General features: G+C 37.8%; 1 protein-coding gene across 1 annotated transcript; it reads right to left on the reverse strand.

Moving 5' to 3' along the window:
* Positions 1 to 3,952: 3,952 nt before the first annotated feature.
* Positions 3,953 to 21,736, reverse strand: GPRC6A (G protein-coupled receptor class C group 6 member A). Its single transcript, XM_019668271.1, is given in 11 exon segments — positions 3,953 to 4,223; positions 4,225 to 4,467; positions 4,469 to 4,763; positions 4,766 to 5,048; positions 7,901 to 7,949; positions 7,951 to 8,092; positions 14,595 to 14,888; positions 14,891 to 15,428; positions 17,638 to 17,867; positions 17,870 to 17,931; positions 21,543 to 21,736. Coding segments are annotated over 11 exon segments (2,601 nt in total).
* Between the last annotated feature and the right edge of the window lie 244 nt (positions 21,737 to 21,980).

Below are 21,980 nucleotides of genomic sequence, written 5' to 3' on the forward strand. Positions count from 1 at the left end.
TTTGTAAAAATGAGAAGATATTTGATTAATTTTTTTTTAGGTCCAGTATCCTCAAAATTTCATTTTCTGACAATCTGATTTTGGCTGGAAGTGTAATGCCAGATACCAGAAAAATTAAGTAATAGAAGAACTTGTGAAATATATGACATTTCAATCACCTGAGATTTTCCTACAAGGAGCTCTTGGATGTGAATGCATCTACTTGCTATGTTCAATCTTCCAACTCTTTACATTGTTTTTGTGCTTGGAAGACAGGCAGCCCACACAAAACTTATCAGACTGTTTGCTTTTCTTACATATTGTGCAAACATAAACAATCCAGGGCCAAAAAAGAAGCTTCAGGGTGTTGGAGAACAACGTTTCTTCAGTCTTGTTTCTCTGTCATCTTCAGTTTGCAGATTCTATCTCACGGTACAAGATGGCTGCTCTATTCTGCATAGCAGCTAACAAGAAGGGGATAAGAAGAATGGAGAAGGCACACTTTTTTCCTTTTAATATCACAATAACTTCCATGTTTAATTGTTCACCTGCTTATTCTTCATCGTTTTTAACTGTAGTTTTGAGGATTATGCAATTAACTGTTTTCTACTCTAACTTTCTGGAAGTCTTATTTTGCCAACAATGGCAGTAAGCCCTATCTGGTTTGTTTTAAAGATGTGGAGACTCAATTATCAGAAAGGAAGGTTGTAAAAAATATGACTGAATTGCTGTACTGACCAAGATATCAAGAATATTTGTGAGAACATTAGAATTACTCATTCAACATTTATTGAATACCAGTTTGGGGGGGTGGCCTTATACAAAACCCAGAGTGCACAGATAACAATGATACTTGTACCTTGCTCTTGAGATCCTTACAGCCTGGGCTTACTGGCTTCTGATTTTATTCTGTCAATAAAGGCTGTGGTACAATGAGGATTATTCCCAACCCTTGCATTTTAACAATAAAATATTTTAGTATGTGTGTTTCTGTGCGCAGAGTAAGGGGATAACTCTATAAGTCAGTCTGTCATAGAACTCTAAATGCTTTCCCCGGCCTCCCTAGGTCAGTTCACTTTGAGCAATGGGAAAGTTTCTGTCTGAATAATGATTTGGACTTGATTAAGTTAACCTGTAAAGAGCTGACTACTTACACAATGGAAGATTGTTTGTTGGTTATAGAGTTATAGGTTCTTTTTTGTGTGTTCTTTTTGCTTAGTTTTAATTGTTTATTTTAAAAATAATATTTAGATATTGCCTTTATAATAAAAAAGAGGAAAACTTTTATTCCGAAAAGAGTGAGAAAATAATTTAATTTGCACCCAATTGATTTTAAGAGCCTCAAAAGTTAACAGAAAAATGAAAAGTACAATAGTCATTCTCTTAGTTGTTTTACATGATGGCACAGATGTAGTTTTGGCTTCAAGGAATTTGGAACTTAATTTCTTATGTTGAATACCATTTTTTTCTTCTGGATTAATTGTTGAAAGCTATGTAGTTGTAGTAAAATTCACAACTCTTATGAAACAATATTTCTTTTATTATTCTATTGGCACAACAGTTTTTCTGTTTTACGCGATCACATTCAAGAATCTGGAATCTCTCTTAGCTTTGTTCTCATATCAATAGAGCAATGAGTCAGTGAAATCACAAACAGAATACTCATTTCCTAACATGTTCATGTACATCAGAAAATCTTATACCCTTAACAATTTTATGAGAGATTATCACCATCTTGTATGTGAATACATTTAGGTTAAGCAGTAAGCTAAGATTAATATCTTGTTTTGTTTTTTAACATTCAGTCCATGTTAATGTAAGACTGTGGAATGTCTTGCTAGCAAGGTAGGAGAATTTAACATAATTCTGAAGGTAATAGGAGGTTATTAAATTTTTCTGAATAGGAGAATGATAGTATTGGAGCTAACTTGAGAAACACTGATCTGTGATAACATACTGTTTGTATTAGAAGAGGAATCCTGGGGAAGTAACTCATTTGGAACCTTTCAACAACAGAGGTGTGAAGTCATAAGAACCTAAACTGTGGTGATGAGGTAGTGGTAGTAGAGAGAAAAGAGCAGTTGTGAGAGCTGCTACTAAAGAATTGACCATTCACTGCACAATGGTAAAAATCCTAGAATGTAAACTCCTTGAGAGGAGAGAATTTGTCTTCCTTTTATCATTTTTATATTCCCTATGTATGGAATTATGCCTGGCACATAGTAGACCCTTGATAAAAATGAGTTGAACAAAAGAAATGAAAACAAATAAATGCAATAAAGTGTAATAGGTGATATGACAGAGGTAGAAAGGAAGGCTTGGTAGAAGGGGAGATGCTTGAATTGTGTCTGGTGCATTAGCTAGAGTGCTCCAGGAGAACGAGGGGTGGAGAGGACATCAAAGCAGAGAGAAGAGGCAGGCTTGGAGGCATGGGCACAGGTAATCAGCAGCACTTGGCTGTTTCTCAAGGGTGATGCACCACGCAGGAAGGAGTAGATGTTGGTGTTGGTCTTGCAGAATCTGGGCATCAGGATAAGAAGTTTTGACTTATTGCAGGTCTTAGAACAAATGAGTAACATAAAGAGGTTTTAGCTGTAGAAATATGTCTAGTGGAAAAGAGTGGAAGGTTTGTTGAGACCTTCTTGATGTTTAGAATGAACCATTGTGAGACCAGTGAAGTGAGAAGGCTATTGCAACAATCTATGAAAGAGGTGATACAGGCCTAGATTAAGGAAGCAGTGACAGGGGTAGAGATCATGGTGAGGTTTTGAGAAAATGCAGGACTTAGAAAATTAAAGACAGATGATGAATTAAAGATACAGAAGGGTAAAGCAAATAGTGGCATCAAGGATGGAAAGGATGAATTCCAGGGCTCTGGCTAGTCCAAAGGTGGTACAACAGGCTGAGATATGGAAAACAGGACAAGGAGGAGATAGAAGAAAATGCTTAATTAAATTTTAGGCATACTAACTTTGAAGTGTTAGAGGGACAAGCAGATTGGTTGGTTAGAGAGTGACGTGGATTTTAAACCTGTCATCTTTCTGCCAGATACTTCGATGTCCACCCACACGATAAAGACCTAAGCTATTTGTGAAAGAACTCCAGTCCTTGGCATTCATTCATTCATTCATTCATTCATTCATTACCTAACCTCTACATACACAAGACTCCTCCCTAGTAATACCAAAATGACTGCGCTTCCCTGAACATATTTCTCAGCATACTTTCTGCTGCTGTTCCTGCTTTCCCCCTCTATCTGTAACAGCTTTCTATCATTTCTTTGATTAATTTTAACTCTCACTTGTCTTTTGGGACTTCACCTAAACATCACATCCTTTATCTAGCCTTCTTTGAAACCCTTCCATCATCCCCCAGGGTAGCTAAGGACCACTTCATATACTGTTCAAGTGCCTTATGCATATTACATTCATAGAATCCCCACACTGAAGTGAAGATGTCTATATGTGAGTCTCCACCTGAACTTTGAGCTCTTTGGGGGTCAGAAATGATGCCTTGATCTTCTTGTTCCTTCGTATTTAGTGTATCACCTGGCACATGGTAACTGCTCCAATGCTTGTTCAATTGAACAGAGCAGTAAGGTGGGAGGGTAAGATGCTCAAGAGAGAAGAAGACGACCCATACAACGAGGTTTGAGAAGAGTGGTAGAGGGTGGAATAAAAATGGCTGATAATTTTGAATAGAAGCGATACCTTTAACTATGTGCCTAAGAGGAAGGAAATAAAGATGGAGGCAGATGGAGGTGGTAAGGAATAAAAGGAGTTTTAGGTTGACGAATCTATTTTCTTTGTTAAAGAGGTGGTTGGACAGAGGGAGTGTTCAACCAAAATATGGTGAAAATAGTGGTAGTGAAGAAACATATAGAATATATTTGTTCGGAAAGTAAATGCACATCTTAAATGCAAAGACCCTAGAAACATTTTATTCTGGAATGTGTCATTTCTTAAGGACTCATTCATATACTTGAAATTCTTTTTCGAGGCCAGGTTTTAGACAGATTTGTAGCATTTTCTTTGCATATGTGTGAAAATGGTTGGAGATCTTTGCTTTTCTGCCAGGCTGCAGACTTGCCACCAGAGCTGGGATTGGCCATTGTGATATTGCTGTTAGTGGAGTCCAGTGAAACGTGATTTGTGGGAAGCCTGTCTGCACTGCAAGAAGAGCAACTGTAAATCGTCTTGAGAAAGGCAGATTTTGTGTTAGTCTCTTGCTTGCAACGAATGACAGCATTTGGGGAAGAATGTGCAACATAGGATCCCATAGTTACATGTTAAAATAACGATAATCTCCACAGCTGACAAATATTTGCCAAATGTGGTAGCATCGATGGGGATGAATGTGATCCAAGCTATGAAGTAAATGAGCATGCCAAATGTTATGAATTTGGCTTCATTGTAATTCTCAGGTAATTTCCTGCCTTTGAAGGCAAATATGAAGCAAATGAAGGCCAGGATGGCAATATAGCCCAGCAAAGGCAAGGATGGAGCCCTCCTTACATGGCAGAAAAATGACCCTGGGCAAGAAGACGTTCTTTTCCATAGCAGGGGCTGCAAAGGTTAGACAAAGTGTGCACATGACACCCTGGATACCTGTGCAAGTGAAGATGATGCGGATTGGTTTATAGAGGGACTTCAGGACGTTCTGCAACTTGGGATCGAAACAAAAGGCTAGCAGAATCTTCAGGGACTTCGTCAAAATGCAGGAGATACAGAGAGTGAAGCTGATGCCAAATAGCATCTTCTGGGTTTTATGTGTGAAGTCTTTGTTTCTCCAATGAAGAAACCTGTGCTGGCAAAGTTCAAGAAATGACAGAGGAGGGTCATGGAGCAGAATGTTAATCCCCCAGATGATTTCACAATGGGTGTGTTCATGTTTCTTGTAAATATTATGCCAATGGTCAGAACAAACAGGATCCCCAGTAGGGAGAAGGCCAGGAGCAGGATAGCCCATGCATCCTTCCAGTTGAGATACTCCACTCCCTTTTCAAAGCACACTGTGCTCCTTACAGGGGCCCAGTGTCTTTCATTGTTGCATAAAAAGCAGATCCATAACTAAAAGAAGAGATTAGGTTACACTGCAAACATTTAAACCAGGTAATTGTTCACAATGCTGCAAATAGAACCCTTCTCCATAATAGTACTGACTAGAGAAGAGATATAGGTAATTGTCACATTGGTGCATGCTTATTAAAGATTTTATTGGGGAATTGGGGGATGGGAACAGCACTGGGGAATTGGGGGAAGGGGAACAGACAAGTTGCTGTCCTTTTGTTCTTCAGTCTAGTTGTGGAGGACTTTGCTTCACTGGCCCAAGTTGGCACCATCATTGCGCTCTTCCCGGGCGAGGCAGATCAGTCGCCGGCTTCTGGACGGCCGCTCACGCTGGCTGCTGGCCGCTCACGCTGGCTGCTGGCTACACACGGTAGCCCATGGCAACCCACTGCAGCAGGGGCTGCAGCCTACGCTGTCGCCGGCGACTCACGGCAGCCCAGCTCCAGGTTGAGCTGTTGTTCACCATCTTAGCTGTAGAGGGCAGTGTCACTGGCCCTCATGTGGGATCCGAACCGGGGCCCTGCTGCTCAGAGCTGGCATCCCAAGTCAGCTCTTAACCAACGTGCCACTCAGCCGGCCCAAAGCATTACTATTTTCATTCTTTCATCCAACACATATTTTTTGAGTGCCTATTATATGCCAGGCACTGTTGTAATTGTTGGAGTCACAGCAGGTAATGAAAGACAAAAATCCATGTTTTTATAGACCTTTATTTCTAGTTGACAAGGTTAAATAAACAAGGTAAAAATAAGCAAAATGTACAGAATGCTAGATAGTGATAAGTGTTAAGAGAAAAATAAAGGTAGGAAGAGTGTATAAGAAGTATTAGGTTGACATTGCAATTTTAAATATGGTGACGGGATGGCCCCCCTGAGATGGTGATGTTTTAGGAAAGACAGGCAGGAAGTAAGAAAGTGAACCATGTGGACATCAGAGAAGATTATTACAGGTAAAGGAAACAGCAGGTGAAACGCCTTGAGCTACGAGGCAGGAAGGCATGTGTGAAAGATCAAGAAAGCCTGTGGGGTAGTAAAAAAGGGTGAGGGTAAGGGGGACGTAGTAGGTGATGAGGTCAGGAGGTACTGGTGGGAGGTTGTGTAAGGTTTTTTAGACATTGACCTTTACTCTGAGAGAGATAAAATGTTTAGGGAGAGTTCTGAGCAGAGTATTAACATTTTACAGGATTACTCTGGCTACTGTTTCAAGAACAGACTGAAGGGGGCTGTAAGAGTGGAAGCAGAGAGTGGTTAAAAACCTACCTACCTACCGTCTTATTCTGGCTGAGAGGTGATTGTAGTGGGGAGCGGGGGCAGCAACAGAGTAGAGGACGAAAAGTTGTCAGACCCTGGACCCATTTTGAAAGTAAAACTTAGATTAGATATGAAGCATGACAGGAGAATCGACAAGGATCCCACCAGGTTTTTCCACGAGCAACTAGGGGAAGGGAGTTGCCCTTTATTGAAATGGGAATAAGTTTGGGAGCTCAGTTGGAGACAATTAGTTTAAATGACTATTGGACACCCAGGTAAAGATGTCAATTAGACAGGTGTATATTTATTTGGGTTGAAATTCAGAAGAGAAAAATCTTGGAAACATGTGGCTTCTAGGTAACAGCATTATTTAAATCCAAAAGCCTGGATAAAGTCACTAAGGAAAAGTGTGGACAAAAAAAAAAAAAAAAAAGGAGCTGTTCTGAACTTGGCTCACTAATATTTATAGGCAGTGGAATGAGGAGGACTCAGCAAAGGAGACTGAGGAGCAGTGGCCAGAGACAAAGAAAGAAAATCAAGAGTGTGGAGTCATGGAAGCAAATGAAGATAGCATTTCACGGCGGGGAGACTAATTAACCGGTAAGTAAAGTAAGATGACGTTTGGGTTTATTAACATTGGTGAACTAGACGGAAATCATTTTGATAGATTGAAAAGAGTTCAAAAAAATTATAGAAGGAGAGAAATTTGGGCCAGGGAATATGTTTAACTTTTTCAAGGAGTTTTGCTGTAAAGAGAAATAGAGGAATGAAGGGGGATTAATGGAGTTTCTTTCTTTCTTTTCTTTCTTTTTTTTTAAGATGGGAGAAATAACAGCATATTTATATCATTGTGTAGATAACACAGAAGAGAAAATATTTGAGGATAAAGGAAAGAGTGGAGAATTACCAGAGCAAAATCCTTGAGTAAGTGGAAGGGGTTGGGATCTAGAGGTCAAATAGAGGAGCTGCCCTTGGCTAGGAGCACACACAGTCCATCCACAGGGCCAGGTGGAAGTTAAGGACACAGGCACAGGTATGGGGCAGGGGAACACTAGCATTTTCTTCTGATTGTTTCAGTTTTGTTAGTGAAATAGGAAGCAGGGTCAACTGAAAGTGAAAATGGGAAAAATGTGTTGGAGTCAGAGAAAAGAAAGCGTAAAATAACCATCTAGGTAAGTGGGCAAGTTAATGGACTAGGGTAATAGTCTGATTGCCCAGCAGCATTAGGGCGCACTGAAGGTTAAAGGTCATGAATTTAATGTGAGGGCAGTCAGCAAGGTGTGTTTGTTTTTTTCTTTTTCTTTCTTTCTTCTTTTTTTTTTTTGGTCAAGTTCAGCTACCTGGGGCTACATTGATTAGGCAGAGAGTTTAATTTAATTGGAATTTTGCTTTGGATGAATGAGTATGTCGGGGGGTGGGGGCGCAGGGATTTGTGGGTGTGTACAAGGGAGTGAAACACAAGTTGACCGTGGAATTTAAGGTAGCAAGTTGGGGACAGTGAACAGATAGTAGGATCACTGGAAGTTCTGATGGGGTCAAGGACTTTTGCAGTTGAGGTACCAATTGATTTGAATGTTACAAAGTAGCCTACAACACAATTACCTTAAGATTCCTGAACTCATTTTTTGTTTCCTGGTCTGTGATGAAGAAGATCATATTGTGCCATCTTGGTGATATTCATGTGGCCACTGATTTCCTTCCAGGGCACAATATCATATCCAGTATTCATATCACCATGGGCTTCAAAATGAAATGAGTTCCCTCCATCAGTGAATGTCACATTTTCAGTACATCAAGTAACTATAAAAAAAAATAATAGAAATAAACACTGATAAAAATACTATAAGTATATTCATTTTCTCAATTACAACACTGCCTTCCAAGAAATACCACTTAAAATTTAAAAAGGCCATCTGGATCACTGAGCATGGTATGTAGTTAAATTTCTTAACTATCTGGCAACAGTTTGAGAATTCTAGCCTCAATTCTGCTAAAGTCTTGCTCTGTGAAATTGAGAAAGCAAGTTAATATTTTTGGAGGGTAGCTTCTCTAGCTCATAAAGTTGAAATCTGAGCATCTTCCTTTTTTCTACATTGCAGGATTTCAGAATGGGTTATCTGGGGCCCTGGGCTCGAATTCTGGTTGCATATCTCTTTAATGGTGTGATCTTGACAGTTACAACTTCTTTCTAGGCCTCAGCTGCCCCATCTGTAAAATGAGGTAAATGAAACCTACTTTATAGAGTTATGGGAAGGATCAAATGTAATTAGGGAATAAACAGTTTAGTCTCGTAACTGGCACAGATTAAGGGTTCATAATGCCTGTTAATACCTGTTATTAGCTAATAGGCACAATGTGCAAATAAAAATATTTTGAGTCTATCAACTAATAACGTGAACTGACATTCATATATTACTTGCTAACACTCAAATCTGTGATATCCTTTTGCTCCATAACAACTCAGTGAAGGGACTTATCTCAGGACATATATCTTAACTTTCAATATGGGTTTTTTCTATTACATCAAACAATATAATAATTCAAAAATCCCTTCGCTGTTCTCTCCTTCTCACCCAAAAGTAAACACCAATGTGCTGTCTGGAACTATGGAAGGCAGGACAGTTCATCCTTTCCTTCTAGTGTCAGTCAGCACTGATCCTTGGCCCAGTGTGAGTGGGCATTCCAAGCCAGTGTTCACTATCTCCAAAATGAAGGCTGAGGGGACAGAGCTACAAACCTGGGAGACAGTCCAGTAACAATAGTACTCTGTTCCTGGATGTGTGTTGAGGAACATCCCCACCAGAGAAATTTCATTAGTGGGTGTAAGTAAGGGAACTGCTAGTGCCCTCCCCCTAAGTCCATACTTTGTTACTCATTTAGTGGAAGGTGAGAATCTTATTATCTCCAACAGTTTTCAAATCTGCTTCAGTGACTGAGTGCATATTTAAATGACTTTTAAATTCTGTTTCTAATTAAATAAATAAAATGATTTTTTTAAACTAGAAATACAATGGAAATTACTTGTCTTGTTACCCAATTTATGCAGTGAGAACTTGTGTGCATTATATCTAGGACAGGAAATATTTTGCTCACAAATGAGGTATCCATGTTGAGCTTGTTGTGCAGGGCAAGACTTGGATGGAGGAAAACAGATTGCAATTCTGGCTCCACCACTAACTTGGTACATAGTCATGGCTAAGTAAACACTCTCTCACTCATTATCTAGATCTGTGATGCCATATGGCTTTTGTTAGGTGCAAAATCTATGGAATGAGACAAAAATTATTTTATTTGAATAGAATTATTCTTATTCTATTCCCTCTCAGTTAATCTTTGATGAATATTTCTTTCATTTATTATTATTCTTGTTTTTTTGTCAAGAGAATATAAGAAAATCAAGGTATATTTTAAGGTAAATGTATTAGCTACCATAGTCATGTCAATGACCAAATGTCACATTAGTAAAATCTCTAAGTGTGTTGATTTTATTATAAATCCATACAGATTTCATAGTTTTTTTTTTTTTAAGATTTTTTTTTTATTGGGGAATTGGGGGGATGGGAACAGTGCTGGGGGATTGGGGAAGGGGAACAGACAAGTTGCTGTCGTTTTGTTCTTCAGTCTAGTTGTGGAGGATGTTGCTTCACTGGCCCAAGTTGGCACCATCATTGCGCTCTTCCCGGGTGAGGCACATCAGTTGCCGGCTTCTGGACGGCCACTCACTGCGGCTGCTGGCCGCTCATGCTGGCTGCTGGCTACACACGGTAGCCCATGGCAACCCACTGCCACAGGGACTGCAGCCTACGCCGTCGCCAGCGACTCACGGCAGCCCAGCTCCAGGTTGAGCTGTTGTTCAGCATCTTAGCTGTAGAGGGCAGTGTCACTGGCCCTCATATGTGGGATCCGAACCGGGGCCCTCTGGCATCCCAAGCGAGTTCTTAACCATTGCGCCACTCGGCCGGCCCCAGATTTCATAGTTTAATGATTGTAAATTAAGTAGTATTACACTAAAGAAGCAGGATATTATATCTAACATTGTGGAATTTGCCAAAAAAAAACCCCCAACAATAAAAAACTCATTCTATCAATTGTCTGGAAGAAAAAAATGGAGGTAACAAAAACAAAAGAATAAGTGAGGGCCTACTGTCAATATTACCACCTGTACCTATGTATTGATTTTTCTTCTGTTCTTCCCTTAAGCAATACATACACATAAGCCCCAGTAACTCAGTTCTTTAGAGAGCATATCCTCATCTACTCTTGTGTTTGAACTATAAATCCACCTGTTTTTTTCCTGCATTTAATTAGGTCTTACAGGGTAAATTGATAACACATATATGTTCTGTAAATAATGACAACATTGTATGATGGAAATAAACTAGCACAATTCTATGCTTGTTCTTACAAGAAAGAGGGTGGAGACAGATAAAACAGTGCATTCATTATTTGTTAAATATAACAGAACATTTGTTCTTCATTAGGGTAAATTTTGAACATTAATGCTCCAATCATTAAGCTACTATAATAAATGCTTTTCCCATCAATTATTTATTTAGTTTTCATTGAAACTCTGAAATTCACACCACAAAATTTAGAGAGTAGGATTTGCATTTCCATTATTAGATCATTCACTTCTATATGGTAGTGACCTGTTTTTGAGAACACAAGGCCAAGAGGCCACACCAGCTAAGCTGTTGTGGGCTGTTGCTTTCCATTTCCCTAACTGCTCTGATGTCCACTATGTCTCCATAAGTAAGCTGTGCTCATAAAAAAAGGGATCTATGTGAGTAAATTAGGGAATAGCAGAGGAAGCAGCCTTGCATCTCTGTCTGGTACCCAACCTATGTTTTTTTCTTTTGTGAGGTTTTCTGTGGTGTTACAAAAAGCCTACTAGACTAAAGTTGGGACAGTTTTACTGCTAACTAAGTGGGTGACCATGGGCCAGGCCCCTGTTGAGGTCCCTTCCCTCTCTAAATGGCTGTAGGTTTCAGTCACCAGCAACACTTCCTCTTGTCACTTCTTTAGGATGAAGTATAAAGAATATGAGTCCTGTGGATATACTATAATATTATAAAGATTAGAGATGATGTATGTCAGTGCCTAGTACAGTAGGCCTTAAAAATGTTTAATTAGTATTTTCCTTAACACTCCAAACTCATTCTCTTCTTGGAACACATCTCTTTAGACTTCTGGATAAATACCTGACCATCATCTCTACACTAGGATGTCTCATAAGTTCTTCAAATTCAACATCTTCAAAATTGAATGCTTAATATTTTCTCTTCACACCAGACTGCCACTCTCTCTGCGTTTCCATCTCAAAACATGGCACCAGTTGCCCAAATTTTCGTATCATTTGCAACATCCTTGCTTCTATCTATTATCTTTTACATCCAATCTGTCTCCAAATGCTCTTTATCCTTTTAATTATCCATGTATATGTCTCTCCATCCTCATCGTCACACCTGTTGTACAAGGTATTCTTATCTTATGCTTGGATTATCAGGTTGGTCTTTCTCCCTGTAGTCCTGTGTCCTTCTAGTCAATGCATGCTGCAGTGAGAATGCTATTTTTATAACGGAAAGCAGATTACATACATCACTTTCCTGTCTAAATGTATCTTTAATTGGCTCCTTTTTGCTCTACCAAGTCCAAATCTTTAAACAGAATTTTTTTGCAGAATTTTTTGCAGAAATTTTATTTAAAGGATGGTCCCTTTACCAGCAATTATCAGCATCACCTGAGAGCTTGGTAGGAGTACAGACTTTCATGTTGTCCCTCTCCCCCCAAACAACATACTGAATTAGCATCTGCATGATAATAAGATTCCAAGGCAACTCAAATGCACATCAAAGTTTGAGATGCTCTAATTGATAGGGCCCTAATGATGGATCCTTTATTAAACCCTCTAGTCTTATTTGCTTCTAGTTTCCCCTCTAGCTCTACAGAACTATTTTCTGCTCCCTCAGGATGCTGTGTTTTCTCTCCCTTCTGAAACTTCACTGGAGTATTTCTGCCCTGGCTAACTTCTACTCATCCATCCATCATATTCACTAGAGATGTCATGAATCTTTGGAGAATTTTCTCTGAATTACCAATACTGGATTAGTTGCCTCAATTATGTGCTTCTCTGCCATCTTAAATTTATATGAAATACTGTAATGCATCATTCTGCATTATAATCAGCCCCCTAATAGTTTGATTATATACCTCACTAGACAGATGACTCCTTTAGGGAAAAAACTATCTTAGTTCCTATAATATTTTTAGAATATCACCAGAGGTAAATGAAAAGAAAAAAGAATACCAAAACTACTGATTGTACTGTCCCTGAATACTGCTCATAGTTATCACCAAGTGTGAAGTCAAAGTAAGGACTGTCCTCAAATATTGGGAAAAACCAACTCCTTTAAAGCGTTTTGAATCTCAAATCATTCAGAATCTATTTTTAGTGAATTTCGCCAGAGGACAAGATAACATTTAGGAATGTATCTTTGATTATTGAGTCTAAATGTTGCTGATATTTTAAATTTAATGTCTACAGAGATTCCTTCATAAAAAGATAAAATTGTTTGCATTATTTGTCCTACTGAATGTGGCACAGACCTAGCTCACTCACATCATGATCAAAGCAGTAAGTCACTCCCCTCTTCCTCCTTTCCAATCTGTTTCTGTTTGTTTCTAGATAAACAGGCTCCCAGGGACATAAAGAATGACCCTAAGCTTCTAGTGTTTAAATAAAACATTTAGCAGACTCTGCTTAGATTACACTTTCTTGAGTCTTTTCATCAGAATGTTTAAAATGTATTCCTGATGTAAAATACTTTCCCAGATCTTTAGAAGATAACTAAATCTTGCTATTTGTAGTTCTCTTTCTTTATGAGGCTCATTATATCTCCTCCCCTTTATCCTGTCTGTCTCTCTGATGGTCTATTTTCTCTCCATACTTTTTCTCAATCTCTCATTCCTAAAATTCCATGTTGTGGTTTCTATAGTGGCCTACTTAATTTATATTTTTTACCAACCCCTCATTAAAAGTTTTATACTACAAAGAGTATGCTTTCAAACAGGCACCTTAAAATCACAAGACATATAAATATCTATATATGTTTTAAAAGAGTTTTAATTTAAAAAATCCTAATCTCCAGTTTTACATCTTCATTAGGTTTTGTGTTTTGCATTTACAAAGTGAAAACTAGTTTTAAAATGAGCATAAAAACACCCTATGACCATCACATTATCTACCCAAAAGTAAGCTGATCACTTCCAACCTTAAAGCTTGTGTTTGTGGGTGTTTAAAGTAAAAATTATAAAAGTAGAAATAGCCTGTCTTGTATATACCCACTTGTAAGATCAGAAGAATTGAGCCTTACTCCCTTTCCCCTTTTTTTCTCTTACAAATTTAAAACATATATTTTTGGAACATCATTTTGCCTCAAGACAGATAAGTTTGGCTTTGAATACACATTATCGAGGAATTTGTTTCTGATGAGTAAACTTTATCATATAAAGCAGCAATTTGCTTTTAAATGCCTTGTTCATCAGCATTAAACACACACACACACACACACACACACACACACACAACATAAATTTTTCACTAAATAGGGCCACATTAAGCTTTGAGTTTCTACAAAGTTATCAAGAGGAGAAAGGGAAAGACTTCTTTTACGCACAATCATTGATTCCTTTTAAACATAGATATAACAGGAAATGTCATGATGGACATAACAACAATCATTAGAAGAAGACTGGAGTCCTAGGGAGACAGCCCTAAACAAGAGTCATAACTAGAGGCTTTGGGATTATAAGCCACCAGAGACACCATGAAAAGTAAAGGGCATGGAGTAAGAAGACCCAGACTAGAATCATATTTCTGGCATTTTCTAGCTTTAGCTTTCTCATCCACAATATTTAGTAATTATAGAAAGAATCATTAAACATGCTGCTTTTGTGTTTGTTAAGGGCATTAAAAGAGATAATTCTATGAAGACTAGAAACTCTAAGATCAGATACACATCCATACACTCAAGGAAAATGGCACTATCAACAGACTCTTCTTGGAGAATAAAAGAACACAACTTTGGTGGGTCAGACTAGGAGGTGAAAGTAAAATAACAGCTCTATTATCCTCAAGAACAAAGAGCTAATGATAGAAATGCAGGTTATTCAAACACTGAAGGTGTCTACTTATAAAAAGAATAGTATTAAGAGCAGTTCATACAACTCTTTGCAAATTAAAGCAATGAAGGAAAAGGAGAAAATGATGGTAGGGGAATTTTCTTGGACATGTGAGCTAGTATGTCCCATGGTTGAAAGGCGTTGGGGTTCTGACAGTCTTGAACTTGGCACAAATCCCGAAGGGCATAGCCAGGGGCAAACACTGCAAGCTGAATACTGTGAACAAATCCTGTTTCAATGTAATCCCACAGGAAGTCATTTCTCATGGAGAAGTTCCTTTCCATATCCTTGTTAGCCGTGTAGGCTAAAGTCCCCTGAGAATGATTGGAAATGCATTGACTCAACTCATTGTCCTCAACATGTGCACATGCAGACAAGAGCATGGCGTAGTCATTTAAAGGTTTGTTATATCACTGGGAAACATATCCAGATTTTGAAGAAAGGACTGGAAAGAGGACGAATTCCCTTTTGTAAAGGTAAACCCTATAACTTTGCCAATCCTTTTGACATCAGGAATGGTGGTAATCTTGGTGGCTGTTGACCAATTATCGCTAGCAATACAGACCTTATTTATATTCCTTTCAATGGCTTTGCTGAAGAGATTGAAAACATGGAATTGCCTCAGAAATACTACAATGATTTTAACATGGGCTTCTGCTATGATTTTCTCAAGTGTCTGATTGATCCTGACTTCGATGGTATTATCTGAGAGGGAGCCTTCTTTGAAGGCTATGCACACATTACTTACCACGGTGTGAATGGCAAATGTGTTGAGAGACAATTGTCCATAGTCATCATCTGTGGTTATGATGCCAATCCAATTCCATCCAGATTTCTGAATCAGGTGGGCCATTACTTTAATCTGATAGAATTCACTAGGCAAAGTCCATAAAAATGAAGGAAAGCAAATTTTGTCACTTGGGATTTCTGCAGTTGATTCATAATTCACCTGCAAATTGACAGAATCTTTTAGTTATGGTGTTGAAGGGTTTCAGGTAGCTGTTCATAGTATATGTTCCTCTCTTTGATTTCGGTGAGTTTCATAACCTTTTCCTAAATTCTCTTGTCCTTCCCGTCCTTCCTTTTCAATGAACTCCTACTTTACAAATAGCTTAAATCATGATATTTGGTACCTGGTGACAGTTTAGGGTCATTACTCTCCAATCATTTCATAGTGTGTATAGGACAAGCCTTTTGAGGGTTCAGGGTCTATCATATATCTCCATCTATACTTCCTTATCCATCTATATCTACCTTATATTTCAGGCCAGGGACAATGGGGGATATTCTTTAAATACTTATGGACAATAAATATAGAAAAAACATAGCCAGTCAAACAAGCAAAATGCATTTTGGGACACTTAGTATGCTCAAAACTTTGTCCAATTTACAACTTTGGTGATTTTTATTTTATATAAAATAAATCATCCAGCTAAATAATCATTTAGTGCAGGGGTCAGCAAACTTTTTCTGTAAAGGACCAGCTAGAAAATATTTTAAGCTTTGTTGGTCACATATTGTCTCTGTCATGTATCTTTTTTTTGTTGTTACAAACTAAAAAACTGTAAAAATAATTCTTAGCTCAACAGCTTAAGAGCTTGAGAGCCACATTGTGTCTGCAGGCTACAGTTTTCTGATTGTTGATCTAGTCAAGTAAGCATTAGCATTTGAGGAGACAAGTCCAATGTGTGAAAGCTTTGAATGAGTTGCAGCTTTGGTGATTTTATTCTAAGAATTATTACTTTCAACAGCTGCACTTGCACTGTGTCACTTGCTCAGTGAATTTTTTTTTTTAAATTTAAATGGATATTAGCACTTGGTGGACCTTCACTAAACCTTAGCTCCTTTCCTAGTATTGGTCATTGCCATGCCCACCTCTGTTGGAAGAGCTGGACTTCCGTAAAATCAGTGTTACCCATGCAGGGTCCCCTTTACTTTTGTAATGTCTGTCATGGAAATGAACATTTCTGCTCTACACAATCATTGTGAAAAAGGCTCTACTTTTCTTTCCTCTGACCTAACTAGCATTATACATAGTGCCTTAGCTCAGATATTTGGAGGAATAATTATTTTGTTTTATCATTTTGGGTTTAAACTTTTCATTATCAGCTTCACTAGGCTGTAACATCATGGAACTCTTGAGTCTTTCATGGGCATAAGCATTCATTTTCTTTAGCTCCAGAAAGTTATATATTTTGAATTCTTATGTACATTTATTATATGTTTTTTATATTTGATCATTTCTATCGGATGGTCATTTCTTGATAACCTGACTATAAGCCTTTTTATTTTCTAACTTTTGGCTTCTAATCTTCCTGAGCTTAGGAAGCAGTGACCTATTGAGTTTATAGAGTGACATGATATGAAGGTAAGTAGCTCAAAATGAAAGCCAATGGGACTTGCTTGACTCTGAGTAATATGCAAGAACTTAGTGCAGGGCTCTCTGAAATCTGTTTTGGTCTTTTAGAGATCGTTTTGCTTACTTCCTGGTTATTGGCTTGCATCACAGGGAGATATGTAGTTCCACAGTCTCTGCTCAAATGTTTCTTATCATACTCAGAACAAACGGGAGTCACACCACAGCTTATAAGATGCTACATGACCTGGCCTTTGTCTATATATGCTCACTTACCATGCTCCTTTCTGCTCAACTGATTTAGCCATATTGATCTTTTTGCTATTCTTTGGACATTCCAACTTTGCACTTGTTGCTTTTTTCAGCCTGGATACTGCCCCCCCCACCTCCCCAATCTTCTCTTGGCTGCCCCTTCTCATACAAGTTTTAAGCTAAACATCATCACCTCCTAGAGAAGTCTTCCTTGACCTCCATTTCCCCTCCATTCATCCTACCTTCTATTTTCTTCATAGTACCTGACTTATGTTATTTTTGGAAACAAGGCAGTGGAGGTCCACAGAAGTTTGTGTCTAATCCAAATCATGCTGAAAACTGTCAGAAACTAGAAATGACAGATTGAGGGGTAACTACTCTATTAGTGCTTTGTCCATTATCTGATCCATAATAGGGCACATCCTTTCTTTGACTGAAAGGAAGGAAAGTTAAAGTAAAACCAACTCTCTAACTAGTTTCCCAGGGTACCCTGGTCCTTTCATAATAAAGAATAATTAAAACCAATATATGGAGATAAAAAAAAACCTACCTGTGGTGTGAGCTGTAAATTCAGTATCCTGGAGACAGCCATGCTTATTTCTGAGTAGCCAGCCCCTATCACAGCCTTAACTCTTGGCATGTATCTGGAATAGTCACACTTAAACTCCACAATTTCTTTGGAGCAGTTGAACTTAGAAAGAAACCTCAGAGCAGCTGCCATTGCCACTGTGACTTCTATGCAAGTATCATGGATTTTGTACTCCAGTTTGACTTCAGATAATTATCGATCATCTCGATGCTGTGTATCATAGCAAGAGTTTGAAGAAAAATTGATATTTCAAAGCTGTTGAAGAACAAGTGTTTTTTGAAATCTCTTCAACAGCCATGGTGATCTCTCATTTTATCCACTTCTCTGCCTTATAATAGACAATTTCTGGATCAGTGAAGCTTACCTCTTAAAGGGTCTAAACTTTATTTTAAAATAATTTTTGATGAAAACATTTCTAAAAGGTATATAGAAACCCATGGTTTCTGAAATGGATTTTATGGAACAGGATTTAACCTTTTTTAAAATAAATTTTGGGATAACTTTGAACACTCAATTTAGTATTCTGCAGTATGAAGATGTGTTTGACTTTTATTCCTTTTTGTAATTAAATACCAGCATTTTATTACTGTCCAAGCATGTGCTTTTTATACTCACTAGTCCATCTTTTATTTTGTGATTTTAATCTGTTGTGGTTGAAAACTAGATAAATAAGGCCTTTAAAAATTACATATAAATTCGGCTCTGAATAAAAGCCCAGTAGCTTTCTCCTAGATAAAGTACACTATTTTAGTTCTAAGTCATAGCCATGTTCTCTTTCAGAGGACTTTTCCAATTGACTTTTAGATTTGTGATTACTCCAGAGCACTGAGTTGTTTGATTACTGATTTACTGTTAAGTTTATTTTATCCACTGATGTATATACAAAATGTTATAAACAGAGCCTAAAACATAGTAAGGGTTCAATAATGTGTTTAAATGAATAAAGGGGGATATTATTGTTCCAGGTTTTAATATTATAAAATTTCCTTTTACTTCATTGAGTTATGATAAATTAAATAAAACTATTTGAGTAATACTACTTGTCATTGTGGACTATCTAAATGTGAAGTTTGACAAATTACCATTAAGTTTTTAATTTAAATAAAGACACAAAGAAGAGACAAATGTTAAAATAATGGGTTATCTGCCAATTAAACTGTATACTATCTTCAGAGCCCCCCGCATGTTAGCTCCATGAGAGTCAGAACCTCTTTGGTGTATTCACCTCAGTGTCTTCAGTGTCTAGAACTGGGCCTACGTAATGTAGGCATTTAATACATAGTTGTTTAATGTTGAATGAATATTATTTCTCTCAAGGAATGACAATAAGGTGAAAGGATGTTCATTCAGCTCAGTGATTTTTTTTTCCAGAATAAATTTGCTTATTAGATAAAATGGTTCTTTAGTGTTTTCTTTCCTTAATTGTTGGCCTACAATTCTGGACCTCAAATCTGCCATCATTCTTTAGGTACGAATTTAGCGCTCTAAAAACATTCATTAATTATTTTGGGGTATTTCCTGGTATTCCTGAAAATCAACAATTAAGATGACAGTAGCTCAACATGACCAACTTCTGGGTAGAATGCCAGGAAGGAATCTCAGTGTGATGTGGGATCACATTTTATCTGAAAGCATTCTTAGAGAGGTTGGTAAATAATTTTCTTTTAAATTTAAATATAGTTGGTGTACAATATTGAATACTTTTTGATAGAGAAATAAAAACGGGGGGAGACAAGAGGAGATTAAATTTACACATAAAAACATCAAGCGAGAAATCAGGATCACACTCCCATAGCAACAGAGGCTGATGCCACCTGTGTCCTTAGAAGTTATCGAGGCCCTTCATTTCACAGATGAAGACTTTGGGAACTGGAAATCAAAGAGTTCAAGTGATTTTCCTAAGTGTATAAAATTAGTTTACCCCCACACTGAAACTAGAATTCAAATACCCTGCTCTCTTTAAAGAAAAGCTATTTGTAACTCCTCTAACCAGCTTTACTTTTCCATATTCCACTGTGCCAAATGTCTTTTCTCTAGTAAAGCTTTAACAATGTAAAGTGCTCATCAAAGAAGGAACTCTTTGAGTTGATGTAGGGCATTCATTTATCATAAAAGACTTAGATTCTTTTAAGAAGGAAATGATACACCTGAAACTAATATAAAAAATAAAATAAAAAAGAAACTTATCTGTATATTACACTTATATAAAAATAAATATAAAATAATTTTTTAAAAAGGAGAAAATGAATACAGTGTTGAAAAAAAGATAGTGTAGAGAACATTTTTATTTCATTTTATTTTTTTAGCTGAGCCATCCTGCCACCTGTTGGCAGCTCAGCGGCAGCTCAGTTCGGGCCAAGAGTCAAACCGGTGACCCTGTTGCTCAGAGCTCACACTTTTGAGCGAGCTATTAACCAACTGAGCCACTTGGCTGGTACCAAAATTTTAAATGTAACCCATTTTAAACAAAGAATTAAATAACAGATCCATGTTTAAAACAAAGTGCATGTTGTGTGTGATAGAAATGGAAATGTGCTATGTGTGCTTGTGGTGGACAAGCTACAGTGTCTTCTTACTGGTTTTCTCAATTGACTTCAGGGAATTTTTTTTTTTTAATTTCCCTACAGGCACAAAAACCCATAGGGGCCAAGCCTCATCTGAATGGTCAACCCTCACACAGCAGCTCATACACTGTGGGCATAGCCAATTCTCACAGCCAGTCAGCCTGGGAGTCAATCTCACCCACTGAAAAGACAAAAGCAATTAAAGTTCAACTTCAACTGGAAAATACACACAACACAAAGGACACCTCTGGGACACATGCACAGGAGAATAGGCAGACTGAGTAATTCAAATATAAAGAACACATACCACATAAATCCACCCAGCAAAGACTGAGAGACCTAGGGGATCTACCTAATACATCAAAGCAAACACAGAGTAAGCCAGAATGGGGAAACAAAGAAACACATCCTAAATAAAAGAACAGGAGAAACCTCCAGAATTGGAACTAAATGAAATAGAGGTAACCAACCTATCAGGGACAGAGTTTAGAATACTGATGATAAGAATGTTTAAGGAACTTAGTGAGGACATAAAGAAGGATACAGAAATCACAAAAAAACAACCAGTTAGAAGTAAAGAATACAATAACTGAAATAAAGAACACACTCGAAGGAGTTACCAGCAGATTAGATGAAGCAGAGGATTAAATCAGCAAATTAGAAGACAAGATATCAGAGATCACCCAATCAGTACAACAAAAAGGAAAAATGATAAAACAAACAATGAAAACAGTTTAAGAGACCTGTGGGATAACATCAAACACAACATGCACATCATAGGAATACCAGAAGGAAAAGAGAGGGAGCAAGGGATTGAGAACATATTTGAAGAAATAATGACCGAAACTTCCCTACCCTGTTGAAGAAAGTCGATATACAAGCCCAGGAAGTGCAGAGAGTTCCAACCAAGATGAACCCAAACAGGCCCACACCAAGACACATCATAGTTAAAACAGCAACGTTTTAAGACAAAGACAGAATCCTAAAAGTAGCAAGAGAAAGGCAGCGAATTACTTATAAGACTGCTCCCATCCAGGGATTTTTTTTGGTTTTTTTTGTTAGGCAAAATCCATGTAAATATATTAATGAAAACCATTCATTGCCTCTGCACTTGGAGGTTAGTTATAAACATAGCACTGATATCTCTCTCTCTTTTAAGAAAGCATTGCAAGACTATGTGCAACTTAAAAAATATGAGTTTAAATATTATTGAAACAAGTTAGATGTCAATACAAGTGAACATATGCCTAGTCTCACTATATAATCTTGAAATATACTTGTGTTCTTTAAGGCTTTACTCACCCAACACACTTCTGGATTTCTGGTCGTCTGGGATAGTCTTCTGAGGACAGCATCGTTTCATGAATGGCAAATAAACCTCCAATTATGATATGTCCTGGAAAAGTGGCAGCCACAACGTCATCAGGGGTCTGGCAAGGCTGGGAAGTAGCAAGAAAAATCAGAAAGCAGGTCATCAGTATAATCAGTAATGCCATGTTTCTACCTCATTTGCTCACTTCGTGCAAGTTCTTAGGAATCATTAAGCTCACAGAGTGCCAACAACATGTTCCTGTTTCACCTGGAAACACCATGTAAAGTATTGGAAAGTGTCAAGGGCCAAAACCACTCAGTATTCAGATGGTAGTCAAAAGAGTTCACCAATCAAAACATATCAGACTTTCCAACACTCCTCTGTTGAAGATAGGTTATAGTAGGAACACTAGGGAAACGCTGATAGAA

Source organism: Hipposideros armiger, unplaced genomic scaffold (genome assembly GCF_001890085.2).
Source record: "Hipposideros armiger isolate ML-2016 unplaced genomic scaffold, ASM189008v1 scaffold_523, whole genome shotgun sequence".
In the NCBI taxonomy this organism is placed as follows: Eukaryota; Metazoa; Chordata; class Mammalia; order Chiroptera; family Hipposideridae; genus Hipposideros; species Hipposideros armiger.